This window comes from Callospermophilus lateralis, chromosome 3 (genome assembly GCF_048772815.1).
Source record: "Callospermophilus lateralis isolate mCalLat2 chromosome 3, mCalLat2.hap1, whole genome shotgun sequence".
Lineage (NCBI taxonomy): Eukaryota > Metazoa > Chordata > Mammalia > Rodentia > Sciuridae > Callospermophilus > Callospermophilus lateralis.
In genome coordinates, this window is record NC_135307.1 from 63,758,738 (window position 1) to 63,772,094 (window position 13,357).

General features: G+C 42.4%; 1 protein-coding gene across 2 annotated transcripts; it reads right to left on the reverse strand.

Moving 5' to 3' along the window:
• Nucleotides 1–1,395: 1,395 nt before the first annotated feature.
• Nucleotides 1,396–11,185, reverse strand: Rdh12 (retinol dehydrogenase 12). 2 transcript variants are annotated; one of them, XM_076848313.2, is made up of 7 exons: nt 11,115–11,185; nt 9,408–9,526; nt 8,770–8,925; nt 7,196–7,300; nt 5,951–6,160; nt 3,981–4,170; nt 1,396–1,498 (listed from the first exon to the last, which is right to left on the reverse strand). In XM_076848313.2, exons 1-7 carry the CDS (start codon nt 11,180–11,182, stop codon nt 1,396–1,398), a joined length of 951 nt encoding a protein of 316 aa, XP_076704428.1. In that variant the 5' UTR covers nt 11,183–11,185. The 2 variants fall into 2 exon arrangements, with proteins under 2 accessions (XP_076704428.1, XP_076704427.1); XM_076848312.2 differs by having other exon boundaries at nt 7,196–7,264; nt 11,115–11,182.
• Nucleotides 11,186–13,357: the final 2,172 nt, after the last annotated feature.

Consider the following 13,357-nt stretch of genomic DNA (forward strand, 5'->3'; position numbering starts at 1 on the left):
GCACTGTGGCACACACTTGTAATCCTAGCAACTTGGGAGCCTGAGGCAGGAGGATCATGAGTGCAAAGCCCTAGCAAAGCCCTAAGAAGCTTAGGGAGACCCTGTCTCAAAAATTTAAAAATAAATAAATAAAAAAGACCGGGGATATGGCTCAGTGGTTAAGCGCCTCTGGGTTCAATTCCTGATACCAAAAAAAGAAAAGAAAAGAAACAAACAAACAAACAAAAAAACCTTTATCTTAAAAAATAAATAAAAGGCTACTTGATGTTGAAGAAAAAAAATTTTTGTCACCAGATACTCTTGGAGGCTTTAGAGCTGGAGCCAATAAACATGGTTTCTAGGATCAACCAGCTGAAAGATGATTTACATCTCTCTTCCTCTTCTTGGTGATCTTCAGAACTTCAGTCAAGAAGCAGGTCACCTGGTCCACAGTATAGAAGAGTGAGGCCAGAAGGAAGAAAAGCTATGAATATAGGGAAAGGGGTTATTGGGACTTGATTTTTCTGCAGCTACCATCTACCATCCTACCTCTGGTCTTACTCTGTGGTACAGTTTAGCAGTTGTGATTTAATCCATTCCTTTCACTTCTCAGCTAATGTTAGTTCTAGAAGAAAATATCCAACTGTGCCATCTTATTTTGCACCCAGATACAATATGCTAAGAAAGTGATGGGTGGGTGGGTAGGGTGAGATACTGCTCACTAAACTGGTGGGCAGGCTTCCCTTCTTTGGCCCATGTCCCTGAGAAAATAGAAAGGCAATAAGATGAATGTGAATCTTTATTTTATCTAAAAATTGAGGTAAAGGGAACTCTATAAAAAGAAACCATCTGCACAGTGGAAAATGGAAAGGCCCAGCTTCACTTAGGCTCCATGATGCTCCAAAGAAGAAATCAAATTTGGCCAAGGTTAGCCATGATCTTCTTGAGTTGATCGCACTCCAGGGTTGTGACTAGCATTCCAAAGAGGAAAGTGGTCAATTAAGAGTTTGAGCCTAAAGCCCCCTGGAAATAGGTAGTGCTACTGCTCCTGTCGCCTCAGCTTAAGCATGCACTCTGGTGTTTCTGGTGTTGGTGAGAAAATTGACCCAACTTCCCAAGCTCTTCTGTCACCCCCATTCCCAACCTGGGATTTGCTCAGTTCTTTTGTCCCATAGGATTGGTGATTCTCCATGTCTTCAAGAATGGTCTCTAGGTGTGAACATCTTGTGCCATGAGCCAGCATCACATGAGGGTGTATCAAGGTTTCCAGAAAGGTCAGGAGGATCAGAGTAGGCAGCATTTGCAGCAGCAGCAGCCAGTCAAGAGGATAATCCTTTCAAGTTGGCCTTCTCGTTGGTCCCCTTTCAGTATGGCATGGATTTGGCCTGATAAAGCCATGGCTTTTCAACCAGCTAGCTACTCCCACTGGATTCCTAGAAGCTCACAGCTGACCTTCCACAGGCGCTCAGCTGTTTTGTTATTTCGAGCCCTTGGAGACACCCAAGTCCTCTTACAGTCACTGGAAGGCAGAGATGGGAGGAGAATATTAGATGTGAAAATTGGCAGTCTGGGAATGCTTGTGATCTCTTCCTCTAATGTTCTAAATATAGTATACATAATGTACTAGATTCAAAGAAACCATATTAAAATGCATATTTTAAATTTTAAAAACAAATTTGGGATATGGTGATACATCAGCTTTTAAATTAATGTATTCTATCACAAGATATAGCATCAGAATTAATAACCATGGATTTCAAAGTACGGTGAGCAGAATTGGCATTATGATATATTTATAATAACTGCAATGTTATATGAAAATATTTATACTAGAAGGCTAGAGGACTCGAAGGATAATGGGGTGGGGTGGGGAAAACAGTTCTCAGAATGGTTTTTAAATTTTTTTTGTTGTTGTTTTGTTGCTCTGTGTGAGGGGAGGGGTTGTTTGTTTGTTTGGCAGTCTTGAGGAAGACTAGGTTTTTGCACATGCAAGGCAAGTGGCCTCCCTCTTTTTTATCCCCCAAGTCCTTTTTTTTTTTTTTTTTTGAAACAGTGTCTTACTAAGTTGCCCAGACTGACCTTGAATTTGAAATCCTTCTGCCAAGTCACTGGAATTACAGACATGCCTCACCACTCACCACACCTGCTAACACTTGGCTTTTTTTTTTTTTTTTGGTGGTGCTGGGGACTGAACCCAGGGCCTTGTGCATGCTAGGCAAGCACTCTACCAACAGAGCTGTATCCTTTTAATAGTATATTTTTTTCTAATTATGAAATTTCTGTATGGCTTTTAGAAAATGTAGTACTGATAAAAGAAGAAGAGTCTATTAATTAACTGCTTTTCTTCATAACTTTGTTCACTTTCTTCATGTATAAACAGATATAGTCTTTTATATAAAACTGGAATCATACTGCATTTAATTTGAGGAAGATATCTTTCTCCTGTTAAAAATATATTTAATTACAAAAATAACAAATAAATATATGGTCTTCTAAATATTTTTAAATAATAAAGAAAAACCTAAAATAAAAAAGTTAAACTCCTCCTTTACATGCCATCCAACTCTCCCCCAAACTTCTTTGAAGTAACCACTACTACCCAGTGGCTGGGTATGTATTTACAATAAATACTTATATAGTTTAGTATTATAGTCATTTTTTTCTCACAACATTATACAACCAACATTTGCCCATTAATTAAATACTATTTGAAAATGTTACATTTTATTATGGCAAAATATTTTATCACAACTTTATGGCAGTGACTTAAACACTGAGACTCTAGAGTAGATTTGTCCAACAGAAATATGATGCAAACCATGTGAGCCACACATGCAATTTAAAATTTCATCTAGTAGCCACATTCAAAAAGTAAAAAGAAATGGGTGAAATTGGTTTTAGTAATATATCTTAGTTAACCCATATGGCCAAATCATTATAGTATGTAGCCAATATAAAAATTATGAATGTCACATTTTCATTTCTTTTTCCATACTATGTCTTCAAAATTTGGTGTGCATTTGATACTTACAGAACATCTCCATTTGGTCTAGCCATATTTCAAGTGTTCAATGGCCACACGTGGCTAGTAGCAATAGCACTGAATAGCACCACACTAGAGTCAGACTGCCTGGGTATAAACCTCAGTTCTACCATCTACGAGCTCTATGAACTTGAGCAATTCCTTCATTATCCTGTGCTTCAGTTTCATTTGTAAAGTGGGGATAATATTACCTACCTCTCAGAGTGTGATGATTGTATGAACTAATACATACAAACACTTAGAAGAGTGACATACACATAAAGAGCTCAAGCAACATTAGTTATTAGCATTTATCTATCTCCTTGCTATTGGACACTGAGTTTATTTACAGTGTTTCACTTAAATGCACTGATGAACAGCTTTCAACAAAGTGGGACAGCAGAGAGGACTTAAGTCATGGAATGGGATGGAAATTTAATCCTGGTCTTTCCTTTATTCCCAAACTCAGGTTGCACATTGAGCTTGTGATAAGATACAGTACTGAAATTTCTATTTTTATATTCTAACAGATGATACCAATCTCAACAGCACTGGGACAGAGTTGACACTGGAGAAAGAGATGATCTTCCCCCAATAACTTTGTGCAAAGTGGTATCAAAGAATTCATGAATCAAATCAGCCAAAACCTTAAAAGAGGAGAAAAAGAATCCAGAGAGCCTGCTAACAATATTCTTCGCATATCATAAACACCAGGGACAGTCTTTAACAGCTTTCAGAAAGCTACAAAGTTTACATGGAAAAGTGGAACCTAGGTATAAAATAGAGCTATAAAAGCAGTTCTTTCTAACATAAGTTTCCTTGGAAAAGAAAATGGAATTGTTTGCAGATCCAACCCAAACCTGTCTTCCATCATCAGGCCCAAATGAGGGGACTCGGTGCAAAGCCCAGGGAGTCCTGTGTCTCACACGTACACAGGTAGAGGAGGATGGAGGAGGGAACCCACACTGCTGCCACACACCTGAAATACTTGCCACTCAGGGGCTCCAGGCCCTCAGCCAGGGCACAGTGCAGACTGGTCTGGGCCCCTTCCCTTGTGGTCTTGACGAATGGGGAAAAGAGCCTCCAGAACAGACACAGCAGGAATGAGTGCCGAACCAGCTCTGAGCTGACGATGCCTGGGTGAACTGCATAGGTGGTGACTCCCGTGCCTAAAGAAGAGACCACCCAGTGAGATTAGGCACATGCTCTGAGCTCAGGAAAGCAGCTCATCTCTGCAGCAAAACATATAACCAGGAATAAAGAACTCAGGAAACCCAACCCCAGGGTCCAGAATTCACCACTGCTAGCCAGGCAGAGTGTACCCAAAAATGAATTGATCTCTTCCAGAATGATTTATAGCTTTCTCAGCCTTCTGTGCCTGGTTCAATGTCCTCCTATTTCAATGTCACCTTTATACCAGGGCTAAATTACTACTAATAAAAAAAAACACGTAGTAAGTAGAAATATCAATTATTAACAGTTGTTTCTTTACCATTTCTATAGGAGGGGCTCAGGAGTAGTGATCTGATTGGAAGGTAGAGGAGCAGGGCCTAGTTTTGAGGTGCATTTGCCCAGCAAGCATATTTTATGTAGATTGAGGTTGTTGATGAAGATTATGGAAAGCTAACCTGCTCCCCAGACACCCCTGTGCAACCACTGTTTTCAGTACTTATTATAAAACACGCTTTACCTTCATTGTCTCATTTAATTCTTAAAGAGGTTTGTGAAGTAGGTAATATTAAGATGCCTATTTACATTTTATAGCTGAGGAAACTGAGTCACAAGAGAGAGGAAATACATTTCTCAAGGTCATACCTAGCAGGTTATAGGACCAAGGTCTATTCTGGCTCAATTAGGAAACTCACTTGGGCAAATTTCTTATCTATACCTGATTCTTCATTCGTAAGAGGAGGGGGAATAACAGCACCCACCTCATAGTAATGTTGAGGATTAAATTAGTTAACACAGAGTATGGCACAATAAACTCCCAATTGCTGTTCTAATTATTATTTATTTTTAGGATTACCCTGCACTTCTGCCCTTGGGGTTCTGATAGTAAACACTGTTGTTCTCAAACCCTGGTTTATTCACTATAGTAAATGGTCCCCCAGATTCTCAGATGTCAGAGCCAATAGCTTGAGCAAAACTCCAAGGGAGCACAGAGTTATTAAATATTAAGAGCCAGACTCACCTATTCTACAGTTGAGGAGACACAGTCAGGGAGGTTAACTGGACAGTCCACATAGACACAGGGCTAGTATGAGGTAGAACAAGAACTCAGACCCCAGGGCCTGAACTCCAGCCCTTCCTGCCTGACTCCAGGCAGTGGCAGCCCTATAGCTTAGCTCCCCAGGTGACTCCAACAAATGGCACAAAGGAGGAAGCACCTTGATTTAAAGCAGAGCACCCACATTCCATTTCTGACTCTTTGTTTTGCCATATAATCTTGAGTCAGCCATTTTCTTAGAACTCAGTTCTGACCTATGAAATAGGAATAATAATACCCACTCTGCCTGTTACAAAAGGTAGCTGTGAAAATCAAATGAGATAATAGATACAAGATAAAATTTTACACACATGTAACTTTATAAAGTTCCTAAATCCTATTCAATATTAAGCTCTCTGGAGACAAAGACTATTCGGTTTACAGTTTATAGCCTCATTCTCCTCAACACACAGAGCTACTACTGAAATGTACATGTTTTACAGCCTAAATTCAGAAGTTCTGGGGCTGGGGTTATGGCTCAGAGGTGGAGCGCTCAGCTACCATGTGTAAGGCACTGGGTTCGATCCCAGTACAACATAGAAATAAAATATATTGTGTCCACCTATATCTAAAAAATAAATATTTAAAATAAATAAATAAATTCAGAAGTTCCTGTGAACCTCTGTCTGGACAGGCGACACTGTTGTTTGTCATTTTAAACCTGGCCCTTTCTCCAAACTTACCTTGGAGCCTTTTGGCCAGCTCTCGAGTAAAAAGCACATTGGCCAGCTTGCTGTGACAGTAGGCAAGACCACTGCAGTAGCGCTTCTCGCCTTGTAGGTCATGGAAGCGAATCTTGCCAATATGGTGGACCACTGATGACAGGTTCACCACCCGTGCAGGAGCAGACTCCTTCAGCCGCTCAAGGAGCAGATGGGTGAGAAGAAAGTGGCCTGCAGAGAGAGCCAGCAGAGAGATTGACAGCAGCCTAGGCTCAGGGTGTGGGAGCTGATGACAGGACTTCAGCATTAGCTTACTGTCTTCTGGGTGTGAACAAATTCTGATGCCATGAATAACTTGGTGCTAATGGTCATTTGTTCCAAGTTAGCGGATTCCTCAAAGCAAGGGCCAGAGCTGGACTATGGTAAGGCAATATTAATCTTTATTTGTACATCTGTCTTTGCCTGGGTCAGGAAAAGAAGCCCTCCTGCTCTATGATCATGATTGCTTAACTGTGACTCAGGTATACTCATGTACAGAGGAAGGATAGAATAGTCAAAGAAAATGACATTTGCCTAGGATAACAGAACAAGTTCCATGCACTCCTCTCTAAAACCATCACCTTGAGCTCTGAACCCTCAGATATATGTCTTATACCTCAAGTTCTTAATGTTTGCCTGCCCCCATGGACCAACCCTTGACTTGCTTGCATCTCATATGGATTTGATTCCTCCAGTCACACCCAGATTCCTACAAACCTCAGGCCGGCCCTGCCTGGCAAACCTTGCACTGTCATTATCCCATACAAGAATGACGTTCTCTCCTAAGATTTGGGGTTTCTTTCTTTTTTCCTTTTTTCTGTACTGGGGACTGAACCCAGAGCCTTGCACATGCTAGATAAGCATTCTACCACTGAACTATACCTCCAACCCTTTTTATTTTTTATTTTGAGACAGGGACTAAGTTGCCCAGGTTAGTCTTGAACTTGTGATCCTCCTGCCTCAGTCTCCCCAGTAGCTGGGATTACAGGACTGTGCCACACAATTCTCAGCTGAGATGTGGGGCTTCTTAATGGCATGGATAGGAAGGCCTTGCTTTTTTTTATATACTGGTTAGGAGAGGGACACTAAATACAACAATGTGTCCAATCTACTGGAACAATGAAATCTAAGGGGACCACTGGAGATTCTCAGCACTGATATAGGACCATCTTCCTATAGAGAACAAGGGGGATATGCTTTATTTTAGAGTCATGTAAGTGTACTTACCCAAATGGTTGACCCCCAGGTGAGTTTCAAAGCCATCTGCTGTCTTGGAATATGGACACAACATCACTCCTGCATTATTGATCAGAATATGGAGTTGTTTTTCTTCTGCCAAGCACAACCAAAGAGAGCCTGTGTTAGTGAGGAGACCGATAGCTACCTGTCACAGCCCTGAGTATTTGTCCCTTGTCTTTGTCCAGAAACACTCTTGTTGCAGCAAGGTCATTCAGAAACTGTCACAAAAATTGTGACTCTATTTTTGAAAATAAATAAATAACAGCAGCTTCTACCTCAAGGCCTGTCCTAAGGAAGGGGGCGTGACCCTTGTCCTTGGAAAACCCTACAGAGCACTCCTAGGCACATACCCATCCTGCTGAGTTGTTTGTCTGTAAATAACAGGAGAGATCTGCAGAGCCAGGTGTCCCTGACTCAGTCAGGCTAGGTGAAGATCTACGGCAACCCCCTAGCAACCACCAATCAGCATGAGACAGGGAAAATACCTGGCATGCCAGATGACCCCCCAGTAGTTTATGGCGGTTGATAACATGTTGGGAAACCATGTAGTTTAGCATATACACCCTTCGTGGCCTAAACCAATCAGTTCAAAGGAATCCCCCTCTTGTACTAACCAATCACCCCTACCCAAGTTGTTCCCGCAAGTGAATGTGCTAATCAATGTTAAGAGTTGTTGTTTGACTTTCCTGCAGTATGGAATGATTTGCTGTGTGATATTGTGACGCATAGAATATCCTCCCCAAACCTATAAAATCTTACTGAACAAAGGACTGGGACTCACTCCCTGGGACCGCTGCGTCGGGAACGGTTGTGAGTCCAGGCTCGAGCTTGCAATAAAGACTCTTGTGTGATTGCATAGGATTTAGCTCCTGGAGGTCTATTGGGGTACCACGAATTTGGCATTACAGTTATCACTCATTCTGCTCCTTTCTTGTAAGACAAGGTTTTGCCTAGAAGTCAATAACTATCCCTCACTTGGACCTATTTCAGTGGTATTCAGTAACCATTATCATTGAGTTTCTAGTTTTAGTTGCTTATATCTTCTTGGACACTGTTCATTCATTTATTCAGCAAATATGTACTAACTACTGACTCTGGGCCAAGCCCACTCTGTTGGGTCCTAAGAATCCACTGGTAAAGAAAAGCAGACCTGGTCCCTGTCCCTCGTGGATTCTATAGTTCTTGGTAGAAGCTGGTCATTTTCCAAGACCCAGAAGAATTTTGGCAGTGGCACAAACTCATCTAGTGCCTGTGGCCACAGAAGGTTGATTTTCTGGATGAAAGAAGAAAGTGGCATCAGAGCCACACCTTGATGCCAAGGAACAAGCCCAGACTGGAGCGGACACCTCCAACACTCCTACTGCAGAGCAAAGAGTTGATAAGGATCCTGCCCAGCTTGTCCACCCACCATCCTCTTGCCAATTCCCTGTCCTGCTGGTTCCTGTAGCAGAACCTGCCCAGTGGGATCATGATAGTCTGATGCAAGGGCCATAGATGGGCCAGGGTAGAACAGTCATTCCCACTCAGTTTCCTGATTTCTTCACCACCATCTGGGGCCTCACCTGCCAGAAAGCCCTCAGCAAAGGCTCGGATGGATTTGGTGTCAGATAGGTCCAGTTTCCGCACCAGCACCTGGGAGTTCTTTGTATCTGCCCGGATATCACTGGCAGCAGATTCCCCTTTCAGTACATCTCGGCAGGCAATGTATACTCGTGCTCCTGGGGCCAAGACAAAAAGGGCAATGTGTTCAGATCCTAGGCTGAAAAAGAGGAATAATGAGTGAGCTTGGGATTGAAGGACAGAGCATTCTCCCAGCCACTCCTGAAACAGTGGAGGGATCACATTTCCACTTCCAGATGCTTCTGGGAGCGCTGCTCAGTCTTCTTGCTGTTGGCTTAGCCCCAGGCTGGGAACGCTGGTTTTACAATCCTGTATTTAATACTTCTTAGCATATCCTATTAGAATAACTGACTTGACAAGTATTCTACCTGGACATCATTGTTTTCCTTACTTTCTATAATAGGGAAGGAACAGGGAGGAAGGGAGGTGTTGAAAGCCAGAGTAAGTTAGTGTCCTGTTGGACTTGAATCCCAGGTTTTTAAATTCCCATGGGAGCTTCCAAGCCCAGGAGGAAGGGCAGAGTCCTCAGTGAGGAGGGCGGGAGGCAAAGCTGTGCAGAGGCAGAAAAGAAAGGACTCACCTCTGCGAGCCAGCTCTCTGGCCGTCTCCTTGCCGATGCCTGTGTTGGCACCTGTGATCACCACTACCTTTCCCGGAAGCTGCATGTTCGTTTTACACACTCCACCAGCAAAAAACTTCCTGCCAGCAAGGGAAACAAAATCATCACACGCCATCTTTCCCAACACACACCGAGATGCATAAAATAGAGCCATCCAGCTTCTAAGAAGGATATCTTTTACTTTGGAGTCAGGAGGCCAGAAAAAGGTATTTTACATGAGACGTTCTTCCTACTGGGCAAGGTAGTGTCCAGTTCATAAGCGCAAATTGGAAGGTCGTGGGCCCAGAGGCTACGAATGATCATCTGGGCAAAGAGAATAAGTGCTCCTGAGACAGAGCCAATGAGGACTTTCGTTGTCAGATAACAAAGACAACTAACACTTATCTCTGCAGGTTCCCAGGGTCAGCTTCCTCCTGTGACCCACATTCAAAAGACATGAGTGATGAGCATTAGTGGAATGGATGATCCTGAGCCCTAGGTCTCCACTAAGCATCTCTGTGATTAGCTGATGAACAACAACATCCCAGAGGGCAGCACACGACTGTCTTTCCTGTTCTAGAGAGTGGGGAATCCTCAGAGCCTTTCTGCCATCATATTACAGATTTCATTCTGCCCTTGTCACATAGAAAGAAAACTTCCTTTGTTGAGAGAGAGAGAGAGAGAGAGAGAGAGAGAGAGAGAGAGCCCAACCCTGACCAGAGAAGAGCACAGCTAACAATTCCTAAGCATCATTTGACTACCACCAGGTTCCAGGCTAGGTGCTTTCCGTACATAATTTATCTTAATCCTCTCAGCCACTCCAGTATTATGTCTACATGACAGTGGAGAAAACTATGGCCCAAAGAAGTTAAAGCCACTTATTAAAAAAAAAAAAGATATATATATATATATATATATATATATATATATATATATTATTTGTTGATGGTCCTTTATTTTATTTGCTTATTTATATGTGGTGCTGGGAATCGAACACAGTGCCTTACGTGTACAAGGCAATCGCTCTACCATTGAGCTACAACTCCAGCCCCTTAAAGCCACTTCTTACGGTGGCAGAACGGGAATTTGAACCCAGGTCTCATGCTAGGACCTAAAATGACACTTCTTCCCTGATATGTCCATTTAACCTTTTTTATCATCAGGAAGTTAAAAATTCTCTGTTCAAAGTACACATTTCTTTAACACGTCCAGAAGTCTCAGGCTACAGAGTCATCCCAAAACTTTTATTGAGGGTAGTTATCAAAGGGTAGAGTTGGTTTCCTTCCCAGGGTGCCTGGTACTTAACAATGAGTCCCTTGGTAATGTCCCCTGCCATACACATAACCTAGCTGGTCCACCTTGATTAGGGACAAGAGAAGAAAGGGTGAGCTTCAGAGAAACTCAAGGAATCAAGTGAAAGAGCCAAGACTCCACCTAAGATGACTCTTGAGCTGCTTACAGAGTCATCCCCGCAGCCTTCCTCTAGCACTGACCTAAAATCAGCCCCACCTCCACAGCCCAAATCCTCCCTTCTCATTTTCTACCATGGTATCCATAACCTCTCTTTATTTCCTGCCTTTTCTGCTCTAACTTTCTCTCCCTCAGCCTCCTTCCCTGTATCTTTTTTTCCTCTCCTTACAGTGCAGAGTTTTGTAAGCTAGTGTTATAATTTGTTGAATTAAGACAAACCTGATGGATGGAGCTGTCACATACAAGAGCGAAAAGAAGGAGGTGAGAAGTCCCAAGATAACCAGCATCTTTTTGATGTCTTTAGTTGCTGCTGCTCCAGCTCCAACCGCAACTCTGGCTCGGGCTCAGGATCTGGCTCCAACTCTTGGCTGCTTTGGCTGCTTCTTGCTCCTCTCACGCCTAGGCGCTCAGCAACAGCTTGGCTCTAAGCAGAACCCAGAATCCTATTTAAATCCGAGAGCTGTCAGAGCACAGCCTCCTGGGAGTTGTAGTCCTGCATCAGAGAGACTAGAGGAAAGATTAGATCCTTATACTTACTTGCAAAGAAAATTTGGGGGAAACTGGAATAATTGCCTCCTAGCTCTACCACCCCCAATTTTGTCTCCTTTATAGAAATGTGTTCTCGCAAACAACCCACCTCTACTCCTGTAAGAGAAAATACTGTAAACTTTAGTAACAGACCTCATAAAAGCTGGGCATGGTGACACATGTCTGGAGTCCCAGCTATCAGGAGTGGGAGGTGGTAGGATTGCTTTAGCCCAGCAGTTCGAGGCCAGCCCCAGGCCATAGTGAGTATCCATCTTGAAAAATGAAACAAAATAAAACACCAGACTATGATGATTGAAATACATGTGTAATAAAAATAGAAAGAAGAGGAAACTCTCAGAGGAATGGTAAACGACATCAGGAGAGTGGTTACCCTTGGGGAGGAAGGGGCAGTGACTGGGAGGGATTGGTTGGAGCTACTGGGGGATTGGTAGCGTTCTCATCTTTTACCTGAATGCAGGTACACAGGTGTATTCACTTTGTTGAGTCATACACATTTGATTTGTGCATTTCTCTGTGCCTTATGTTATACTTTGATGGAATTCACAGACCCATCCATATCTACATACAAGCTCTATGGCTCTGAGAAAATTAGCAAACCTCTCTTAACTCAGTTTACTCACTTACACAATGGGTATGAGATATATATATATATATATATATATATATATATATATGTTTTAAATATTTTAAATATTTTGTTTTAAATATTCAATTATTAAATAGGTAGAAATTAAGACAGAAACTAGCGCATACTAAACATGTAGAAGAGTCAGCTGTTATATTTTGTTGTATTGATTCCTCTCTTCCTAGCTATACCACTTGCTTTACTCAGGGTTTGGTGTAGAAAGGGAGACATGATGAAAGAGGGTGCCATTTTTTTTTTCTTTTAATCCAGAGGTGCTTTACCACTGAGCCACATCTCCTGCCCTTCTAATTTATTTTATTTTATTTTGATTTATTTTTTTTTTTGAGACAGAGTCTTGCTAAGTTGTTGCGTCTGGCCTCAAACTTGACATGTTCCTGTCTCAGCTTCCCAAGATTACAGGCGTGTGCCACCATACTTGGCAAGGGTGACGTTTAACTTAATGCAAAAGCAGGGAGGGCACTGTAGTACACACCTGTAGTCCCAGCTCCTCAGGAGCCTGAGGTGGGAGGATCACTTGAGTGCAGGAGTTGGAAGCTGGCCCAGGGAATATCTAAAAAACAAAACAAAACAAAAAAAGATGGGGCAAACACAGTGAAAAAGCTAGCTTCAACTCGCAGGCTCTGGTGTGTGAGGGGATGGGAGGGGACATGGTATTCGTCATCCTTGTTCACTCAATTTTCTCTCCTGGGTGGGAAGGCAGGCAAGGAGCTGGGATTCGATCCCAGGAATCATGCCCCAGTTCTATTCCTACCTTCAAAGCCATAGGACAACTTGTACAGGAAAGAAGACTCCTTGGCGGACCTGTGTTCACTCCCGGGTTCATCAGTTCATCTGTCCACCCAACCTACACTTACTGAGTACTTCTCAGTGCCAGGCCTGTGCTCGTTGTGGGGAAGACACAGTTCCTGCCCCTCAGGAAACTCATGGGCCTGACCACCAGAAAGGCCCATCAGAGGCTTCTCAGAGGGGACCTCTCCTGACTCAAATTCAAGATCCCCTGCACTTAGGAAGATGGTAACTCTGTTTATCTTGCGTGTGTCTGTGAGGTAGAGAGCCATAAAGAACAATATGTAGAACTCTGGAGAACAGAGATACATTAGAAGGAATAAAAAGCATCTAGAATTATGGAAATACACATATGGCTTGCTAAAAAACAAGTGCTAAATATTATAATCCAAAGACCATTATCAGAGTGGTATTAGTTGTACCAAAATGTTAAATTATAGAATAAAGCTATAATAATAATCTGTTATAATAATAACACTAC